The sequence below is a fragment of the Salvia splendens genome, chromosome 3, assembly GCF_004379255.2.
Source record: "Salvia splendens isolate huo1 chromosome 3, SspV2, whole genome shotgun sequence".
NCBI lineage: Eukaryota > Viridiplantae > Streptophyta > Magnoliopsida > Lamiales > Lamiaceae > Salvia > Salvia splendens.
The window spans coordinates 26,840,670-26,859,950 of NC_056034.1; the positions used below are offsets into that span (position 1 = coordinate 26,840,670).

The following is a 19,281-nucleotide window of genomic DNA, read 5'->3' on the forward strand; positions in this document are numbered from 1 at the left end:
ACTCCAGTCCTTCCTAGTAGGGTTGACTGTTTTCTCCAGAATCTTCTTTATCTCTCGGTTAGAGATCTCCGCTTGACCATTTGCTTGAGGGTGGTAGGGGCGCTAGGTAACCTGTGGTGCACACCGTACTTCTTCATCAAGGTTTCCATAGCGCGGTTACAGAAATGGGTTCCCTGATAGGATATGATGGCCCTTGGGACTCCGAACCGACTGAAAATGTTACTCTTGAGAAACTTGGCTACCTCCTTCGCCTCACACGTACTTGTGGCCTTAGCTTCTACCCACTTGGAGACGTAGTCAACTGCGACTAAGATATACAAGTTCCCATAAGACGAGGGAAAAGAACCCATGAAGTCCATCCCCCATATGTCGAACAACTCACAAACAATGACCGGGACTTGTGGCATTTCATCTCGTGCAGAGATCCCACCGGTCAGTTGACAACGCTCACAACTTCTACAGAATTCGTAGGCATCTCTGTTAAGGGTTGGCCAATAAAAACCGCTGTCCAGAATCTTCCTTGCCGTCTTCTTGGGACCGAAATATCCTCCACATGCCAAGGAGTGGAAATGTATTAGCCCGTCCCTCTGCTCCCAGTTAGGAACGCATCTTCTTATCACTTGATCGGCTCCTACCCTCCAAAGGTATGGGTCGTCCCAAAAGTAGTATTTTGCTTAACTTTTGATCTTCATTCTTTTGAGCTTTGGTGAAGTTCGACACTTCTGGAAGCTCTCTTGAAACTAAGTAGTTGGCGATGTCTGCATACCATGGCTCTTGCTCTACTTTTTCTTTTCCTTTTTCTGTTACATCCCGGCCAGTAAGCTTCATCACTTCTTCCCAGTCAATTTTTCTGGAGGCAAAAATCACTTCACACAAGTGTTCCTCAGGGAATCGATCTCGTACTTCCTCGCTGCTCCCATCTTGCACTATCCTGCTCAAATGATCCGCAACTTTGTTTTCGACCCATTTATTGTCTTCTACCTCCCAATCGAACTCTTGTAACAGGAGTACCCATCGGATCAAGAGGGGTTTGGATTCTTTCTTGGTAACTAGATACTTAATGGCTGCATGGTCAGTATGAACGATGACCTTGGATTCCAACAAGTACAGCCGAAACTTCTCGAATGAATACACCACGACCAGCATCTCCTTCTCAGTGGTATCATAATTCCTTTGAGCTTGATTCAAAGTTTTAGACGCATTGAAAATTACATACCTTTTCCCGTCGATCTTCTGACCCAGAACAGCTCCCACCGCATAATCGCTGGCATCACACATCACTTCGAACGGATGATCCCAGTCAGGAGCCCGAATAATTGGTGCAGATACCAGCTTTTCTTAGAGGATGTTGAAATCAGTCTTGCACTGTTCATCAAAATTGAATTCCACTTCGTTTTGAGGAAGTCTGGTAAGGGGCTGGGCGGTTTTGGAGAAGTCTTTTATAAATCGTCAATAAAATCTTGCATGCCCCAGAAAACCCCTTATTTCCTTCTGGTCAGTAGGGAAAGGTAGTTTGGAAATGACCTCTACTTTGGCTTGATCCACCTGGATTCCTATCTCTGACACCACGTGCCTTAGGACGATGCCCTCTGTGACCATGAAATGACACTTCTCAAAATTCAAGAGTAGGCTCTTTGCTTGACACCTCTCCAGAACTACGTCCAAGTGATGAAGGCATGAATCGAAGGAGTCTCCGTAGACTGTAAAGTCATCCATGAATATTTCTATGCACTCCTCGATCAGATCGGAAAATATGCTCATCATGCATCGTTGGAATGTTCCCGGAGCGTTGTAAAGACCGAACGGCATGCGTCTGTACACATAGGTTCCAAATGGGCAGGTGAATGTGGTCTTATCCTAATCTTCAGGGTCCACGTAGATTTGAAAATACCCGCTGTACCCATCCAAAAAACAAAAGTACTTCTTCCCCGCCAGTCGCTCCAACATCTGATCGATGAACGGTAGGGGAAAGTGGTCTTTCCTGGTTGCGGTGTTCAACTTGCGGTAGTCTATGCACATCCGCCAACCAGTGACTAGCCGTGTTGGTATCAGCTCATTACTTTCATTTTGAACTACTTGAATCCCGGACTTCTTGGGAACCATGTGGATAGGACTGACCCACTCGCTATCGGGTACCAAGTAGATAATTCCTAATGACAGCAACTTTAAGATTTCCTTCAATATTTCCTCCCGCATATTGGGGTATACCTTCCTCTGCGAGTCTCGATGTGCTTTCGCTCCTTCTTCTAGCCTGATGTGATGCATACAGACATCGGGGCTTATCCCTACCAGATCTGTAAGGCTCCATCCAATTGCTTTTTTGTTCTTTCCTAGAACGGTCAGTAGCTTTGCTTCTTGTTCTTTCGCCCGGCTGCTGCTAATGATCACCGGGTACGAGTTTTCGTCTCCTAGGAAGGCATACTTCAGATTCGCCGGCAGCTTCTTCAATTCAACTTGTGGGGGAAGTGTATCAGCTGGTAGAATGCTCCTTGTAGCATCCCCTTCCTTTTCCAACTCTTCATCTGAAACTTCATCTGTACTGACTGGTAGCTGAGCCCCTGCGGCTCCAATAAATTCCGATTTCTGGCAGAAATCCTTAATTGCTCCTTCTATCTCTTCGTCAGTTAACCATTGGCTACTGATCAGATCGCACCATGCAGCCACTTCCACATCAGCCTGCTCATACATATCCAATGCTTGGAGTTTTTCCTTCAATAATTCTGTCTCAAGAAAATCTTGGAGTAGGGGGTCAATCACATCAACATAGCACAGATTTTCAGAATCGATAGGCTTTTTCATGGCCTCATTGATATCAAATGTGAATTTCTCTCCATGAAAATCGATGCAAATTGTTCCCTCAGCCATGTCTACGATTGTCTTGGTCGTCCTAAGAAACGGTCTCCCTAACAATATACCGCTAGACTCCCTAGCTTCAGACTCTCATCTTGATCACATAGAAGTCAGCAGGATAAGTAAAATCATGCACTCTCACCAACACATTTTCTAACGCACCCTCCGGATTTATGCATGACCTATAAGCCAGTTGGATTAATACCCTAGTGCTTGATAATGTTACTCCATTCAGCCGATTGTAAACTGATAATGGCATAACATTTATCGAAGCTTCCAGATCACACATTGCATGCTCGATTTTTACATCCCCTATAGTTATAGGCAAGGTGAACATACCTGGGTCAGTTCTCTTGGGCGACAGCTTCTCCTGCACGATTGCTGACGCTATCCCTTCCACCATGATCTTTCCATCCTTCTGGGCTTTCCCGGCTATGAATTCTTTGATAAATTTTCCAAGCGGATGTAGCTTCACGGCTTGGAGAAATGGTATGGTGACATCCAGCTTCCCAAAAATTGACATGTAATTCACTAGGTTTTCCTTCTTCCTCTTGGTTACGAAATGGTAAGGGAATGGTTTCTTTCCTTTCTCCTCTTCAATCGGTCCTTCAACAGCCTTTCCGGAGTTTTCCTTGGGTACATTCTGGGCTGGAGCCTCCTTCGTGGGTTCCGTTTCCTTAGAAGGGTCTCTCCTGGGCAGTACCCCTCTTGTTTCACCTTTTTCCAATGGCGCTTCATCCAAAAAGAATGGATCATGCATCTGAGGTAGAGGTATGTTGAGCTCTCTTTCCGTGATGACATCCGTCAGTATATTCGTCCCACTAGGCTCTCCATTGGGCTTCCTTGGTTGGGGTCCCTCATAGGTAGTACCGGACCGCAACGTGACCTTGCTTACGTTTGCCTTTTCAGGCACATGGACTGTAGACGGGAGTTTTCCTGAATTCCCCTTCATTTCACCCATTGAACTCGACAGTTGAGCCAATTGCCTATTCATCATGTCTATGTTCGCCTTATGCTCTTTCTAGGCATTCTGCATCCCCTGCACTACTTCATTATTGGACTGCAACTCACCCCTGATGCTTTGCTGCGAAGCGAGCAATTCTCCCATCATGTCCTCCATAGATCTCCTTGACCTGTTAGGATATTGGGACTGATTTGGCCCTTGGTGCTGGTTATACTGGGGGTTTTGGTTGGGTGGGTAATTTTGGAAGTTCTGGTGGTTCTAGTTAGGTGGGTAGTGGTTATACTGGCCAGGAGGGTTGTACTGGTCTTGGTGATATTGATTCTGGTTCTGGCCTTGGAATTGGTTTTGGGTTTGGGATTGGTTTTGGTTCTGCTGATGTTGGAAACCTTGAGTATGCTGACTCTGGTAATTTTGAAAATTTCTCTGGTGGGGTGGTACATAGACAGAGTTTGAGTTTTGATTCTGTGGGCTCTGGTTTTGGGGTTGTTGGTTCCTTCCTGACCAGTTGGATTGGTGGTCGAGATTCGCTTGGCCTCGGTTGGAATTCTGGTTCGGGTGGGGGTTGTATTGGTTCTGACCTTCACCTTGGTTCTGATTTTGGTTTGCATCTCCCCATCGAAAATTTGGATGGTCCCTCCATGGTGCGTCCCTCTGTCTCCCCTGGATCTAATTCCCACTAGAGTTATAATACCCAGCAACATTGACTTGCTCCTTGTTGACGAAGTCATTCGGCTGATCGGAGGCTGGCCCTTGACTCCCCTGCTCTGCATCCTTATAGCTCCTAGTTGGAGAAGGTGGTGGTGCGTTCTTCTCGATTGCGCTCAGGAGTGTCTTTTTCAGCTCTTCCATTTTCAAATCCATCTTCTGCTCTATCTTCTGTTCCTGGTCAGTAGACGAAGCACTCGTAATTCTTTCTCTGCTGTAGCTGTCCCTTGAATTGTCGTATTCCTTCTTCGCACTCAATAGCTTCCCTAGGACCTTTTTCGCTTCACTGGCCCTCAGTTGTGTGAAACTTCCTCCTGACGACGAGTTTGCCAAGTCTTTTGTTGCCTTGTTCATCCCTTCATAAAAGGTATGATGTATCTCTATATCGGCCATACGATGGTTCGGACATGCATCCAAAAGACTCATACTTCGCCCAATAATCACTCAAGGGTTCATCGTAACCTTGCTTCACATTGGTTATCTCTCTCTTCAGCGCACTTGTCTTAGATGACGGAAAAAATTCGCCTAAAAAGGCTGACTTGAAATCGGCCCAACTCTTAATGAAGTCGGGTGGCAGGCGCATGAACCATGTGTTGGCCTCCCCTTTTAGGACGAACGGCAGAGCCTTCAATCTATAGTCATCCTCGGTTGCCCCCGACGGCCTTCTCTGTGCCCTACAAATCTTACAGAACTCATGAAGGAATTCGTAGGGGCCTTCATAGCTCTTCCCACAGTACGTGGGCAGAATTGCAATAACATGGGGCTTCACATCACAAGCCGTCTGTCCTGGGGTGACGACTATAGCCTGCGGCGGTTCCCCTTCGGTATGCGCATTCAGCGTCCCTATCTCCGGGTCGTAATCTACATGTGCAGCCATTCTCCTCTGGTTACCCTCCAATTGTAGCACCTGTTCTGGTGTTTCTCCTTCTATGGTGGCTTGCTCTTCGTCACTACTCGTGCCTAGGTCAGACAGGGCTATCCACAGGCCAGAACGAGTGGTTATGAGTATAGTCCCTCGCGGAAGTATTTTCGGTCTCCACTGGTCAGGAGTCGAGCTGCTTCTCATAAACTGAAAGAAAAAGAAAGGAAAATTATGAACAATATATACGCCAAAGTATCACACACAATAACAGTTAATAACGCCATTCATCCCCGGCAACGGAGCCAATTTGAAAGAGCCAAGGTGTTGCAGGTGTCGCGTTAAGCAAAGGATGTATCCTACTGATCAGGATAGAAAATCCTAGCTAATCCTGAACCTGGCTATCAATAATTCCTCAACCTACTTCTACTGACTAGTATAGTGGTTGTAAGGGTCGAATCCCACAGAGATGAATGCGCTTTGGTAATTGTGGTGATATTTTGGAAAGGTTGGTTAGCTACCACGCTTTGGGTTTAGATTCTAACTAGGCAAGAATTTAATATGGTACTCTACTGACTAGGAGGGGTGAATGATGATTGATAAGCGGCTGTGTACGTGAGAGTGGGGGAACATTATGTCTCTGAAAGTATGTGGAAGGTACGGGGTTACTATAAAAGACTAAACGGAATATCAAAGAAAAAGTGGTAGTTAAGTGACTAGGCCTACAGATCTGAAAAGTACCAGCTGAAAAGTAAAGGACAAAGCAAAAAGTAGTTAAAAAGCAAAAGTGGTCCCAAACTTGGATGGAGATGTTATCTTCTTTGACATGAATTGGATCAGATCAACAAACCCAGATTATTGGACAAGAACTGCAGATTAACAACTTCGGAAACACAGATCTAACAATTTAAACTTCAAATCGAAAGATTAAACTAACGAAGCTGACATTACGCTTACTGGGTGACATGCAAGGTGGCAGAAATCACGTAAGCTAGGCTTTCACACTTAACCATTTCAAATCTAGAATCTAACAGCTATCTAAACTCATGAACTCAGATCTATCAATTCGGAAATGAAAACATGCTTGCAAGACTTGGAAATTACCGAAACAGTTAGATCTAAGCTATCTAGGTAGAAAGAAACTAAATCAAATAACAACCGATGCACAAAACAACTTCGTAACATAAAAACGTTCGGATCTCAACCAAAATACTTCGATGTCAGAAAGTATAAAAAAACACAACAAATCCAATGTAAGAAAAACAAGTAAGATTAACTACGAAAGCAAGTAAGATTGTTTTGCCACTCCGGGCGATGAAACTGCTGACACTACGATCACACTAGCTGGAACGAGAGAATGCGGAACTCCGATGAACTGAAGGAACTCTCAGGTGATCATGGTTGTGGCGAGGAACGAGAATATGAAGGACAATACTAAAGGGACTGATCTGCCGAGAGAGAGAGCTACTCTAACTAAGAGTGTTTTTCTAAGGTTGATTCCCCATCCTCTCTCTCCAAGTGGCTCCCTTTTATATGGAGGCCTACCCTTGATTTTTAGGGTAGACTCTCTTCGCAAAATGACCCTTTTGCCCTTACTTGTGGCTGTTCTTCCCAGCAATACTTCTTCTCCATCTCGAGCCCTTTCTTTGGCATGCATACTGGTCAGTACGGCAACATTCTGACGCCCTTTTCTCCTGAGTTGTCCGAGCCTTTCCATATTGACTAGAACCCTTTCTCTGCACACTTTAGCAACTATTTTGCAGATATATTTCAATTATGCACGTTATACTGACCAGTAACCAAGGCCTAGAATACGACTTATCAGTCAGCCCGGTTCACATGGTACCTAAAAAGTCAGGAATTCAGGTAGTTAAGAATGATAAGAATGAATTGGTGCCTACCCGACTTGTCACTGGATGGAGGATGTGCATCGATTACAGGAAACTGAATGAAGCAACCAAGAAAGATCATTCTCCTTTACCCTTCATTGTTCAGATGCTAGAGAGGTTGGCTGGGAAGCAATATTTTTGTTTCCTTGACGGGTATAGTGGATACTTCCATATCTATGTAGACCCCGAGGATCAAGAGAAGACTACGTTTACTTGCCCTTTTGGCACGTATGCTTATAGAAGAATGCCGTTTGGACTGTGCAATGCACCAGGCACTTTTCAACGTTGCTTGATGAGTATCTTCTCAGATCTACTAGAGGATTGTATCGAGATTTTCATGGATGATTTCACCGTATATGGGGACTCGTTCGATTTCTGTTTAGCTAGCCTAGACGTAGTATTGAGGAGGTGTCAGGAGAAGAATTTGGTCCTTAACTTCGAAAAATGTGACTTCATGGTACCCGAGGGAATTGTTCTGGGGCATGTAGTCTCAGAGAAGGGCATACAGGTGGACCAAGCAAAAGTCGATGTGATTTCAAAATTACCTTACCCTACGAATAAGAAAGAAGTAAGGGGATTCCTAGGGCATGCAAGGTTTTATAGGAGATTCATAAAGGACTTCACAAAGATTGCTCAGTCATATACCCATCTATTGCATAATGATGTTGATTTCATCTTCGACGAAGAGTGTAAGAAAGCTTTTCAGCTATTGAAGGATAAGCTAGTACCTGCCCCTATAATTAGGGCACCCGACTGGAGTCAGCCGTCTGAGATAATGTGTGATGTGAGCGACTTCGCAGTGGGTGCGGTACTAGGTCAAAGAATCGATAGAAAAAGTTACGTGATCTTCTATGCCTCGAAGACACTCAACCAGGCCCAGAAAAACTATGACACCACGAAAAATGAAATGTTAGCCGTTGTGTATTCATTTGAGAAATTTCGACCATACTTACTGGGGTCGAGAGTGATTGTTTTTACCGACCACACAGCTATCAAGTACTTGCTGGCGAAGAAAGAATCCAAGCCGAGGTTAATACGTTGGATGTTACTTTTGCAGGAATTTGATTGGGAAGTCGGAGAAAAAAAGGGACAGAAAACAAAGTGGATGACCATTTGAGTCGGATTTTCCAGGGAGAGACGGAAGAAGCTATACCAAACGCGTTTCCAGAAGAAAATTTATACTACATGGAAGAATCTCCTAGACCTATCAGCTGGGAGGAAATAATGGCAATAACAGGTCCAGGAGATGCTGAGAAAGGGAAGTGTCTGCTGAACGCTGAACGATAGTTCACAGACTTGGCAAATTATTTGGTCACAAGAGAGGTGCCCAATTCACAAGAAATTTCCCGGGCCTAGAAGATGAAGCTTAAAAGCGAGGCGAAGTATTAATTCTGGGACGATCTTTATTTATGGAGAATGTGAGCTGACCAGGTGATCAGGAGATGTATCCCCGAATGAGAGCTGAAGGATGTGCTTAATCATTGCCATGCGCTAACGTGTGGAGGTCACTTTGGACCGAGGAAGACATCGAGAAAAGTCTTAGACAGTGGATTTTATTGGCCTACACTACACAAGGGCGCTTTTGAATTCAGACAGAACTGTGAGAGATGCCAGCAAACAGGGGGAATTTCTAAAAGAGATGAAATGCCGCAATTCCCAGTGATTGTCTGTGAGATCTTCGATGTCTGGGGGATGGATTTCATGGGTCCATTTGCATCTTCATACGGGAATACATACATACTTGTGGCAGTTGACTATGTTTCAAAGTGGATAGAAGCCAAGGCTACCACGTCTTGTGAAGCCAAGGAAGTGGCTAAGTTTCTTAGGGCTAACATTTTTAACAGATACGGCGTGCCCCGAGTGATTATATCTGACCAAGGGACGCATTTTCATAACCGAACCATAGAAGATTTGATGAGGAAGTACGGAGTCCACCACATGTTTTCAACTCCGTATCATCCTCAGTCTAATGGACAAGCAGAGATCTCGAACAGGGAGATCAAGGCAATATTGGAAAAGACGGTGAATCCGTCAAGGAAGGATTGGAGTAAGAGGCTTGGTGATGCATACAAAACGCCTATTGGGATGTCGCCCTACAGGTTAGTGTTTGACAAGATGTGCCACTTGCCCGTGGGAATAGAACTCCGGGCATATTGGGCGGTCAAGGAGATCAACATGAGACCCCAATCCTGCGAGGAAGAGCGGAAATTGCAACTTCAAGAGCTGGAGGAGCTAAGACTGAAGTCATATGAGTCTGCAATGTGGTACAAGGAGAAGACAAGACTTTGGCATGACAAGAACCTCAGGGTCAAGGAACTACAAGTGGGTCAGAAGGTCCTCCTTTTCCAATCCCGGCTCAAGCTGATGCCTGGGAAGCTGAAGTCCAAGTGGATAGTGCCGTACACTGTTGTCGGTCTTCGAGCAAACGGAGCTGTGGAAATCCAGGGAAGTGCCTTGAACTCTACTCCTTTCCTTGTTAATGGTCATCGGGTGAAGGTTTTTAGGGATAATTCTGAGTCGTGTATGGTGGAGGAAGTGTCACTATGCGCATTCTCTATTATCACTTGATTGGTCTAGTGAGGGGTGCTCTCGACGAATTCCTGGGTCAGGTAAATAGGAATGCATTTTTAATCTATATACTGAACCAGAGGATCTCGGGTGTACTAAATTGAAAGTATAAATATTTAGTTGTTTTATAAAAGTAAAGAAAAACCCAAACAAAGAAAAAAATTTAATCTTCCAAATATATTTTCGGAATGCCAGATTTCTTTAGGGAAATTGTTTTGTCACCTTTGAATCCTTGACCTAGGAGTTTGGCGTTTCATTTTTGTTGTTTTTGCCTAAGTGTGGTATTGCGGGAAGGTAGCGTTTACATGGGGCAGAGAGATTTTAGTTTGGGAGGGAAGTGGTAAAGTTTCGAAATTCAAATTTCCACTTTACGGGAAGGCGTACGGTTGCGTACATCATGCCTGCAACTGCCTGCAAACCGTTCCCATCCCTACCTAAATTACTTCTTTTCCTTCTTTATTCTTTATTTCCCAAACTAAACTCTCTCCCACTCTAAAAAATCCCCAAATTCTCTCTCACAATACCCACCTTTCTTTAATTCTAATCAGAATTTTTCTCCCAAGAATTTGTGTAATTTTCAGATTCAGATCATGGAGAACGCACCAAATGCAGGGAACCCCACCACATCTGCCGATTCAAGTGCGGCAACGTTCATGGCAGAATTAATGCAGAAATTCGGCGGTGTAGAAGAGGCGATGAAAGCTATCGCCCTCTTCACGACGATGATGGAGAAAGCAACACCTACCGCACCACCACCACCGCTAATTCCGGAAGTTTCGAAGGCCCAACGCACCGAAGAAAGACGCCGCGTTAGGCGAAGAACAGGGATAGGAGGCGGATCTGGCTGCGGGGTTGGAGCAAATGGCGGTTGGTGATCAAAGGTTAGCACATGTCGTTGAGGGGGAAACCACTGTTATTTCTGCGAGTATGGGTGAGGGGAAAACCCCTGTTTCTATTGACGGTGTGATTGAGAAGGAAACCCCAATTGTTTCTATTGAAGTTGCTCAGGGGGAGAACTCTGTCGGTGTTTTGGAGGAGGAAACCCCTCTTATTTCTAAGAAAGTTGTTCAGGGGGAAACCCCAAAAGGCTCGTGGGCAGTGAAGCCCTAATTTCTGATAAGACAGTTGCTAGGGGGGAACCCCTGTCTACATTGAGGGGTGACCCCTATTTTGTCTGAAGGGGGGAGGCCCCCATTACTGATGATGTTTCGGAGCCCAATGAGAGTGGGCTGAAATTAGTGATAGATCTGGACAAGAATCCGGCGAACGTAAATTAACCTGTGGACAAGAGAGCGGGCAGGCGTAGGGCCCGGCAAAACTTGAGTGACGAGATTGAAGATCTGACTCTACCTACGGAGGGGGAATGTCTAGCCCCGGGAATGGAGGGCGAACGAGCGGAGATAGTCCCTGGGACTAGCAGGGATGAGGACGAAATAGAAGAGCACCGCTTGGCGGCAGAGCGGAAAAGAAAGGGCAAACATGCTGCTACTTCCCGGGTCAAGAAGTCCAAGCAGACTACAGAGGGTAAATCTTTTGAAGTAACACTCCCATCCCCTACTCAAGTTCCATTCGCCAAGGAGCAAGTTGGCCCTACCCCAGGAAGCGAGTCTGAAGAGGAAGCGTTGGATGAACCAGAGGAGGTGCTGAATTTTGAGCCAGCTGAAGTCTGGATAACGAATGGATTACTGGAAGCAATGGGGAAGTTCGAGGATCCCAAGAGAACGGCAACGTACAAAGAGAGATGTGGTTCTGGAAAGTTAGCAACGTCTGGGAAACGATATGTTCGGGAGGAGTTGGAGGAGATAGACTCCGACGAGGAGTTTCGTCAGTTCATCGGCGCAATAGGGTTTGATTGGCTGTTAAAGCACAGTGACACGGAGGTATCAGCAGCATTGGCCCGGGAATTTTTCTCCACCTTCCGACTGAAGACCACCACTGATTTGGATGCGGACTCAATTAATTTCTGACTCTTTACAGAGGAACATGGAACAAGCATCAGGGACTGGTCCCTCCGACTGGGTTTGTTTACCCACGCAGAAGGCGACGAAGGTATTTGGAATGAGCGCGTGGTGGGACCACCGAAGTACACTCCGGGATTCAAACCGCTGTCTGGTTGGGAGTTTATCACACATCTGAAAGTGGGACAGTTTAAGACCAGCTACTCGATTCCATATCGACAACCGGATCCTGCGTTTTGCTCAAACTTTCATAAGCTATAATTTGATGGGAACTGCCAATTTTGCCTTGACCACGGCAGACCTTTATTTCTCATGGTGCATGGCCAAGGGCGTGAAAGTGCACTTGGGTTATTGGTTGGCCCAGGCGTGTCACCAGATGGCTGCAAATCCTTCTCGCCACATGTACACATGCCACCTTCTCGGTTCTTACCTTCAGCGAAACTCAATCATGAAAATAGCAAAATCTGCGCCGGAGGTACTGATGTGCGAGCCACCCGAGATTTTCAGTGTGGACTACTTCTTCAATAAGGGCTTGCTCTACATGCATGGGAAGGATGTTCGCTTTTATGAGGTCGGCAGAATGGAACCCCAAGTGAAGCCAGAACAGGATGTTGTCAAAACGGTGGCCAGTGTAGAGTATGACTAGATGAGAAAGTAAGTGGGATTGATGCGAAAGGAGCTTGGAGATGTCAGGGACGAGATTAAGGCCCTTAGGGGCAGTTTTACTGAGCTGGCGGGGAGGACATCCGCGCAGAATGATTGAATGGCGATGGCCGTAACCTTGATGATGATGATGATGACGAAGTGGCTGAAGGAGAAATTTCCCGAGTCCCCGAAGAAATTGGCCGCTGGACCCAGCAATGTGTCCAAGCCGCCAGGGCAGGGAAGTTCTTCTCTCCACCAGCCCCCATCAGTTTCCAAGCCCCTGATAGCCCCGTCTGCATCGAAGCCCGTGACAGTTAAGAAGCCAGTGTCTAGACCGAGTAAGAAAGAGGAGGATAAGCCGGAGTCTCCAGCCAGAAAGAAAGCAAAAGTGACCCGACCCTACGTACCACCCCAGTTTAGCTCCCGAGGGGTCCAAACCCCGAATTGAAACCCCCCTTGACCAAGTAACTTTACTTTCAGTTTTCTTTTATCTTCTTTCAGTTTTATTATTATGTTTGTTTGCTTGTTGTTTGTGTTATGTGTTTGTTTTTTCCAGCATGCCGCGTGTTGTATATATTTGTCTGCGCCTATATGTGTCTTCTCCCACTTAGCCCAATTTTTGGTCTAAGTGTGAGAAGTTTGAGTTTCTTTTCGGCATGTTTTGGTTTATGTCTGTTGTGCTTTCTTCCACTTAGCCCGTTGCTCGGTCTAAGTGTGAGAAGTTTGTTTTGTTTGTGAGTGTCTGTTGTTATGTGTTTCGTGGTAGTCTGTTTTGTACTTCCCTGTTTTCCCCCTTCACTAGGATAGCTTGGGGACAAGCTTGAGTGAAGTGGGAGGGGGAGGGAGTCGTACAATTGTGTTTTAATGTGATTAGGTGTCTTTATAGATTTAGTTTCTTTATGTGTGTCGCATGAGCTAGTGAACATAATAAGGCAAGATTCCCTTAGTTAGAGCTATTGAAGATAAGATGCATGTCAACTTTGAGGCTTGTTTCCTTAATAAACTGACATTTGTTTGAATGAAGTAAGGACGATAGAAGATGCCTTAGATAACCTAGTTGTGAAGCCCCACTATAAATGTGAGTTATAAGCCTATACACTTAGAGCTAACTTGTAAGAAAGGGGCCGCCACTTGATGCTTAGGGAGTAGAGTCTGGTTCTGGAGGTATAAACTGGACGAAGTCCAGGAAATGGAGGTATAAGCTGGACGAAGTCCAGCGGAGGAGTAAAATATAAAAAAAGGAGGTATAAGCTGGACGAAGTCCAGGGGAGAAGTAAAATATATAAAATAAGGAGGCATAAGCTGGACGAGTTCGTCCAGGGGAGGAGTAAAATAAAAAAAAAGGGAGGTATAAGCTGGACGAAGTCCAGGGGAAATATAAAAATTAAAACGAAGAGAGGGAATAGAAGAAAATTCCTAAGGGCAGGAAGCAATAGTACCCTGACCCAAAAAGAAAAAAAGGGAAATCTAGGAAGGAGAAATTCTCATAACCTGACGCATCAGTGGTATAACATTGACTTAAGAGTGATTCGATCCTAACATCCCTGGTGAGGAATGAGTGATTGAGTGAATCCAACAAGTGGGATGTCAATAGGCTATCTTGACGAACTGACAGACCGATTAGGTAGAAGAAGGAAAAAGGAGGATTTGGAGACTGTAGACGAATCAGATAGACCTTAAGCTTGAGGGGACGGCTGCCTAAAAATGGAAACTAGTACATGCCTTTGTGTGTTGTTTTCTTTAAGTGTTATTTTCTCTTTGTTAATCTGTTAGTGTGTCTAGGTCTAGGAGTTTTTGGTTTTGTTGTGTCTGTAGAGTTGGTCATAGGATAATCATGCATTGAAATTCGCCTATTTCCTTTTCTTGTCTTTATACTTGAGGACAAGTATGGTTTAAGTGTGAGCAGTTTGATAAGGCTAATTTCATGCATTGATTAAAGGGTTGAATTCGTGCATTTACGGGGTCTAACACATCTTTTTAAGCTAGGTGTGTAGAAAGTTCGTCAGGTCCAGGAAGAAGAGAGGACAATTGCATGACCTAAGTAATCTGGCGAATAAGTGAGCATTGTGGAGAAAAATGACTAGACGGTGGAGATCACGAAGCTGAAGGGCAGAATGGAGATTTCTGTGAAGGCTTCTAGAAGATCAAACCCGCACCTATATAAGGAAGAGAGCATACAATCTAGAGGAGGAAGACCTTTCTTTTTGGGCACTTTGCTCTTGGCTCTCTTAGCTCACTCACTTCCATACACTTGGGGGGACTGTTCGGGAATTTGTAGGGGTTAGGGTCATTTCATTTGCTATTTGATGTTGGGTAAGACCATCCTTGTGTAGGGCGAAGATACAATTTTTGCTTTCATTTTATTTGTCGTTGTGAATTTCACCGAGCTTCGCTGTTCGAAGCTCGGCCCTTTTTTCTGTTGAATTCTCGTTATGTATGCATTTTCTGTTTCCGTATTTACTTTATTGCTGTTGATTTTGATTATGGATGCAAATTGTTTTGAGTTTGACGTAGTTGCTAAACTGGATGTTTATTTCTCGCGTTGGTTTATTGAGTTTGAGTAGAATTGTTGGAAGCTTGTGTAGATCGGGGCAGACCTGTTGAATCGGAAGTTGTGGAGTTGATTTTGTTGGTTGTTTGGTTCGGAATGCTTGGATCCGGAGTGGATTAAGCTTCCGGCGTCTGGATCAGAAATAGAATTGGTCGTGGTCGATGCCTGGTTTTCGTGTTTTCGTTTCATTCCGTCTAGTATATGTAGATCTGTTCTATTTCCATCTAATTGCAAGTTTCCGACGTCCGAACTTTTACATTTTCTTTGAATCTGGATATGTGCTTTGTTTTCTTCATGTTCGCGTTTGATTCAGGTAATGAGATGAACGTCGTTGTTAGTTAAATTCTTAGTTTGTTATTTACAGCTTTTCTTCCGTACTTTCTGTTTCTGGAATATGGTCCCACTGTTTACTAGCTTTCTGTCTAGCTATATTAGGAAGTCGTTTGCTCGGTCTAGGAAGTTAGTTTGATATCTCGTTATTACAAGGATGTTCGATGTCTGCATGATGTTTTCAGTTTCCTAGGTCCAGTGTCTGATTTTCGTTCTTAGGTCTAGTAGTAGTTAAACCTCAACCCAAAATTGCGTGGCAGCAGCCAACAATTTGCCCAGAGTCTCCTAAATGCTTTCTTACGCATCCATCTTCGTGGGATCGACCCCTGCTTCCCTATACTAATCCATAGTATAGCTGGTTGTGGGTTTTTGAAAGTGCGGGGGGTTTGTGTGTCCGACGACCGAGACTTCCAGGATCCTCTGAGTTCCTAGACCTTGTGATCTAGCGGATTCTCTGGACCTGAGGGCTCGACCTAGCATAAAAGTACACACAAATCTTCAGTTAAATATGCTGCTTCACTGACCCGAAAAAGAGAGAGAGAGAGAAAAGAGTATAAAAAGAAAAAAAAAAGACAGTATGAAAGGGCAGGGCAGGGCAGGAAAAGTATAACCTGACCCTGGGGAATAAGGCCAAAATGGCCAAGGCATACCTCCAGGTTTTGGGAATTTTTGAGTTGTACATAGGGAGGTTGTTCCAGTTTTATCCCCAAGTTCACATGTCCTTCATAATTTTACTGAAATTTCTGAACTTAGAACCCATAGGTCCCTCACCTATATACACTACAACCCTAGCCCCATTACAACCCAAGAAAAGACCTTAAGGAACTAGTCTGTGCCAATAGAACTCAAAGCATCAGTGGTATGGTAAAATGAATGAGAGAATGGTCCTAACATTTCTAGTGAGGAATGAGTGACCGAGTGAATCCAACAGTTGGCTAGAGTAAGGGCTATCTTGATAAACTAACAGAGTGATTAGACTAAACAAAGAGGAGGGAGGAATCTGAGACTGCAAAATAATTGGAATGACCTTAGGCTTGTGGGGAATGTTGCTAGAAATTGAGTCAGTTTCAAACATGAGGATGTGAATATTTGTTTAATTGTGTTTGTGTTTGAGTGTCTTATGTGTTGAGTCTTGTAGAGTTAGTATAGGTTGTTTTTCCCTTATTGTCGGTCGAGGGAACCATGCATGAACTTGTCCTTTTCTTTTTGTTCTTTCATCCTTGAGGACAAGTATGGTTTAAGTGTGAGCAGTTTGATAGGGCTCGTTTCAAGCATGGTTTAATAGTGGTTATTATACTAATCGGGGTATTTGTGTAGAAAAAAATGTAGATTTAAGCATGCAGGAGCTGAGAAGTAACAATGTGGCTGAGTGTTGATATGGCTCGTCTCAGAACTGAAGCAAACTAATCAGGTGAAGGCAGACGGAGCAACTGGACATAGCAGCTGTGCGAGTTGATCAAGAGAAGTTGAAATCAGGAAGCAGCGAAGGATGAGTCATAGGAGAGAGAAAGAAGAATGCCTTCCTACACAAGGTCATTAATGCCATATCATGAGGAGCTTACCCTAGGGATTGGTGCCCCAAGCCTTCCTATAAATAGAAGAAGAAATGTGGAAGAGATGATCACTTATCACTCACCACCCATCATCACTCACCATAGACTATCATGTAGCAAGTAGGTTAGCAGCAGTTAGAGTTAGAGATCTACAGCAGCAACACTCTCTTTTTCCTCGTCCAGGAAGACGAGAGCTTAGTTTAAGGAGAAACTCGTTCGTTCATGTTTTGTTTAAGTTCCGAGGGGTTAATACATTTGTTTACTTTTTTTCGTTTGTTTATTTTGAGATGTTTTGTTGAATTTGCAGTTACTTTTGAGTTCTCTCTCAATTTAATGGCATATTTCAAGATTATTCATGTTTTATTTTTGCTTCTGAAGTTGATTGTTGTTTGAGTTGGATTGTTGGAGTTTGTAATGGAAGTTGGTTTGGATATGGAGTTTTCGGAGATGGATTTTGTTCTGATCATGTTTGGTTATGTTTGATTGTTGTCAATTTCTTAGATCTAGTGTCGTAATTTTTTATCGTTGTTTGTTCTTTCTAGATTTGGTAGTTCTTAGTTAGATTTACGTTGATTTGAGTTTTGCGTACGCCAGTTGCATTAAATACGACTAGATACTGTTGATCTGCTTTAATTCCGTTCAATTTGCAAGGATCTAGCTCAAATTTATTTAGTGTCTTGATAACGTTAGATGCTCTATTCAGATCTGTTGCGGTTTCTTAACTAATTTATTTTTTTTGTTTGGAGAAGAAGATGGTCACAATTAGGTGGAGTAGCAGTCCCGGATAACTTTTTCATACTTTTCAGCTTTATTCAGTGCGTCACTCTGAGTCAGTGGTCCCAATTTACTTTATGCAGAGTACTGCTAAGATGTCAAGTTTAGTTGATCAGTTTGAGTCTAGTTTAGTTTAAGTTGATTAGTTTAGCAGAATTTAAGTTGAGTCATCCAGTTTAGATTGAGTAAACTTAACCCACTGTGAAGCGTGGCAGCAGCCAACCCCCAAAATGTCTTAAATATAGTCAAAACACCTTCATCTCTGTGGGATCTACCTTACTTCCCTTTACTAGTTCATCGTATTGTGGGTTAAGGTCTTGAAAAGGTGAGTTTCGTTCTGTTTGTGCACCAACGACAGTTAGATTGGCTAAGGTTGTCCTGAATAGTTCATCAACGTCTCTTGATCAGTCTGTGCTATTATCTTTGTGCAAAAATTGTGTAAACAAATACGAACATGAACTAACACTCCTTTTTTTCAAATGGCGCCGTTGCCGGGGATGAATGACATTGTATGTGCATGTGTTTGAGATCTTTGGTGTATATAGTTTTAATTTCTTTTTATTTTGTTTTCTCTACAGTTTATGAACATAGACTTGAAGTTTGGACGGTGGAATAACCCTGCTCACTAAAGAGACACTGAGTCTAATTGGAGGATCAGGGAGGGAGCAAACCATGTTACCACCAGATCAGGGTTTAACGCAGACGGACCATCTAGTTCGAGTTCAGAAGGTGAGGAGGATCGTCTCCCGTTTGCTAAACCCAAACATGAACTTGTTGCAAAGGAAAAGCCAGTTAGAATGGGTACTAACTGGCTACTATAGTGGATGATGATCCTGAAATTGGAACCCTGATGCTCACTTGAGTGGAGAGCCAGCCCAGGCTATTGTAGTGACTCAAGGGCAAGGGCAGTCTAATATTGAGGTGAAAAACAACGTGTTAGCCGTTACGCCTCATTACTATTGTAGGAAAATTGAAAGCCCATATGAATTCTTGCATGAGTTCTGTAAGCTCTACGGGATTCAGAAACGACCAAATGGGTCAACTGAGGAAAATTACCACTTGCGGGCCATACCTTTGCACTAAAAGGAGAAGCAGATACCTGGTTCATGAGGCTGCCTCCCAATTCTTTCAGAACGTGGGCCGATTTCAGATCCCAATTCCTGGATTACTTTTCCCCCTCCACGAAGACAAATTCTCTGAAGAAGGAGATACAAGGAGCCTATCAGGAGGGCAATGAGATTTTGAGTCAGTACTGGAGTAGGTTTAAGGGGATGTTGGATGCTTGCGCAAACAATCATATGATAGAAGCAGAAATTTACAACAACTTCTATGAAGGGATGATAGTTGAATGCAAAGATTTGATGAATTCCTCAAGTGGTGGGGATTTTTCTTAGCTGAGGGTGAGCGAGGCCAAAAACGTTTTGGATAGATTGATCAATGCCAAGAAGGCCTATAATACTCCCCGCACGACACTCCTTAGGCGGATACCAACGAATGCAGCCAATGAGCAACAAGGTGAGGATAAGATGGAAGCCAGGATTGACACACTGGAAAAGGGTTCTTTTGCAGGCTGTGGAGAAAAATACCCAGTCCACACCTGTTAAAAAAGCTAAAATGGCATCACAGTCAGAAGAG

General features: G+C 44.1%; 1 protein-coding gene across 1 annotated transcript; it reads left to right on the forward strand.

The window, feature by feature from the left end:
• Positions 1-7,604: 7,604 nt before the first annotated feature.
• On the forward strand, positions 7,605-8,554 carry LOC121796798 (uncharacterized mitochondrial protein AtMg00860-like). Its single transcript, XM_042195578.1, has 2 exons — positions 7,605-8,075; positions 8,399-8,554. Exons 1-2 carry the CDS (start codon positions 7,605-7,607, stop codon positions 8,552-8,554), a joined length of 627 nt encoding a protein of 208 aa, XP_042051512.1.
• The last annotated feature ends 10,727 nt before the right edge of the window (positions 8,555-19,281 follow it).

What these genes read in the sequence shown, in the direction of transcription:
- LOC121796798 (XM_042195578.1), top strand. Translation starts at nt 7,605, where the DNA reads ATGGATGATTTCACCGTATATGGGGACTCGTTCGATTTCTGTTTAGCT. An exon ending in GCGACTTCGCAGTGGGTGCG is followed by an intron (nt 8,076 to 8,398) that starts GTACTAGGTCAA and finishes CGGATTTTCCAG; the next exon opens with GGAGAGACGGAAGAAGCTAT.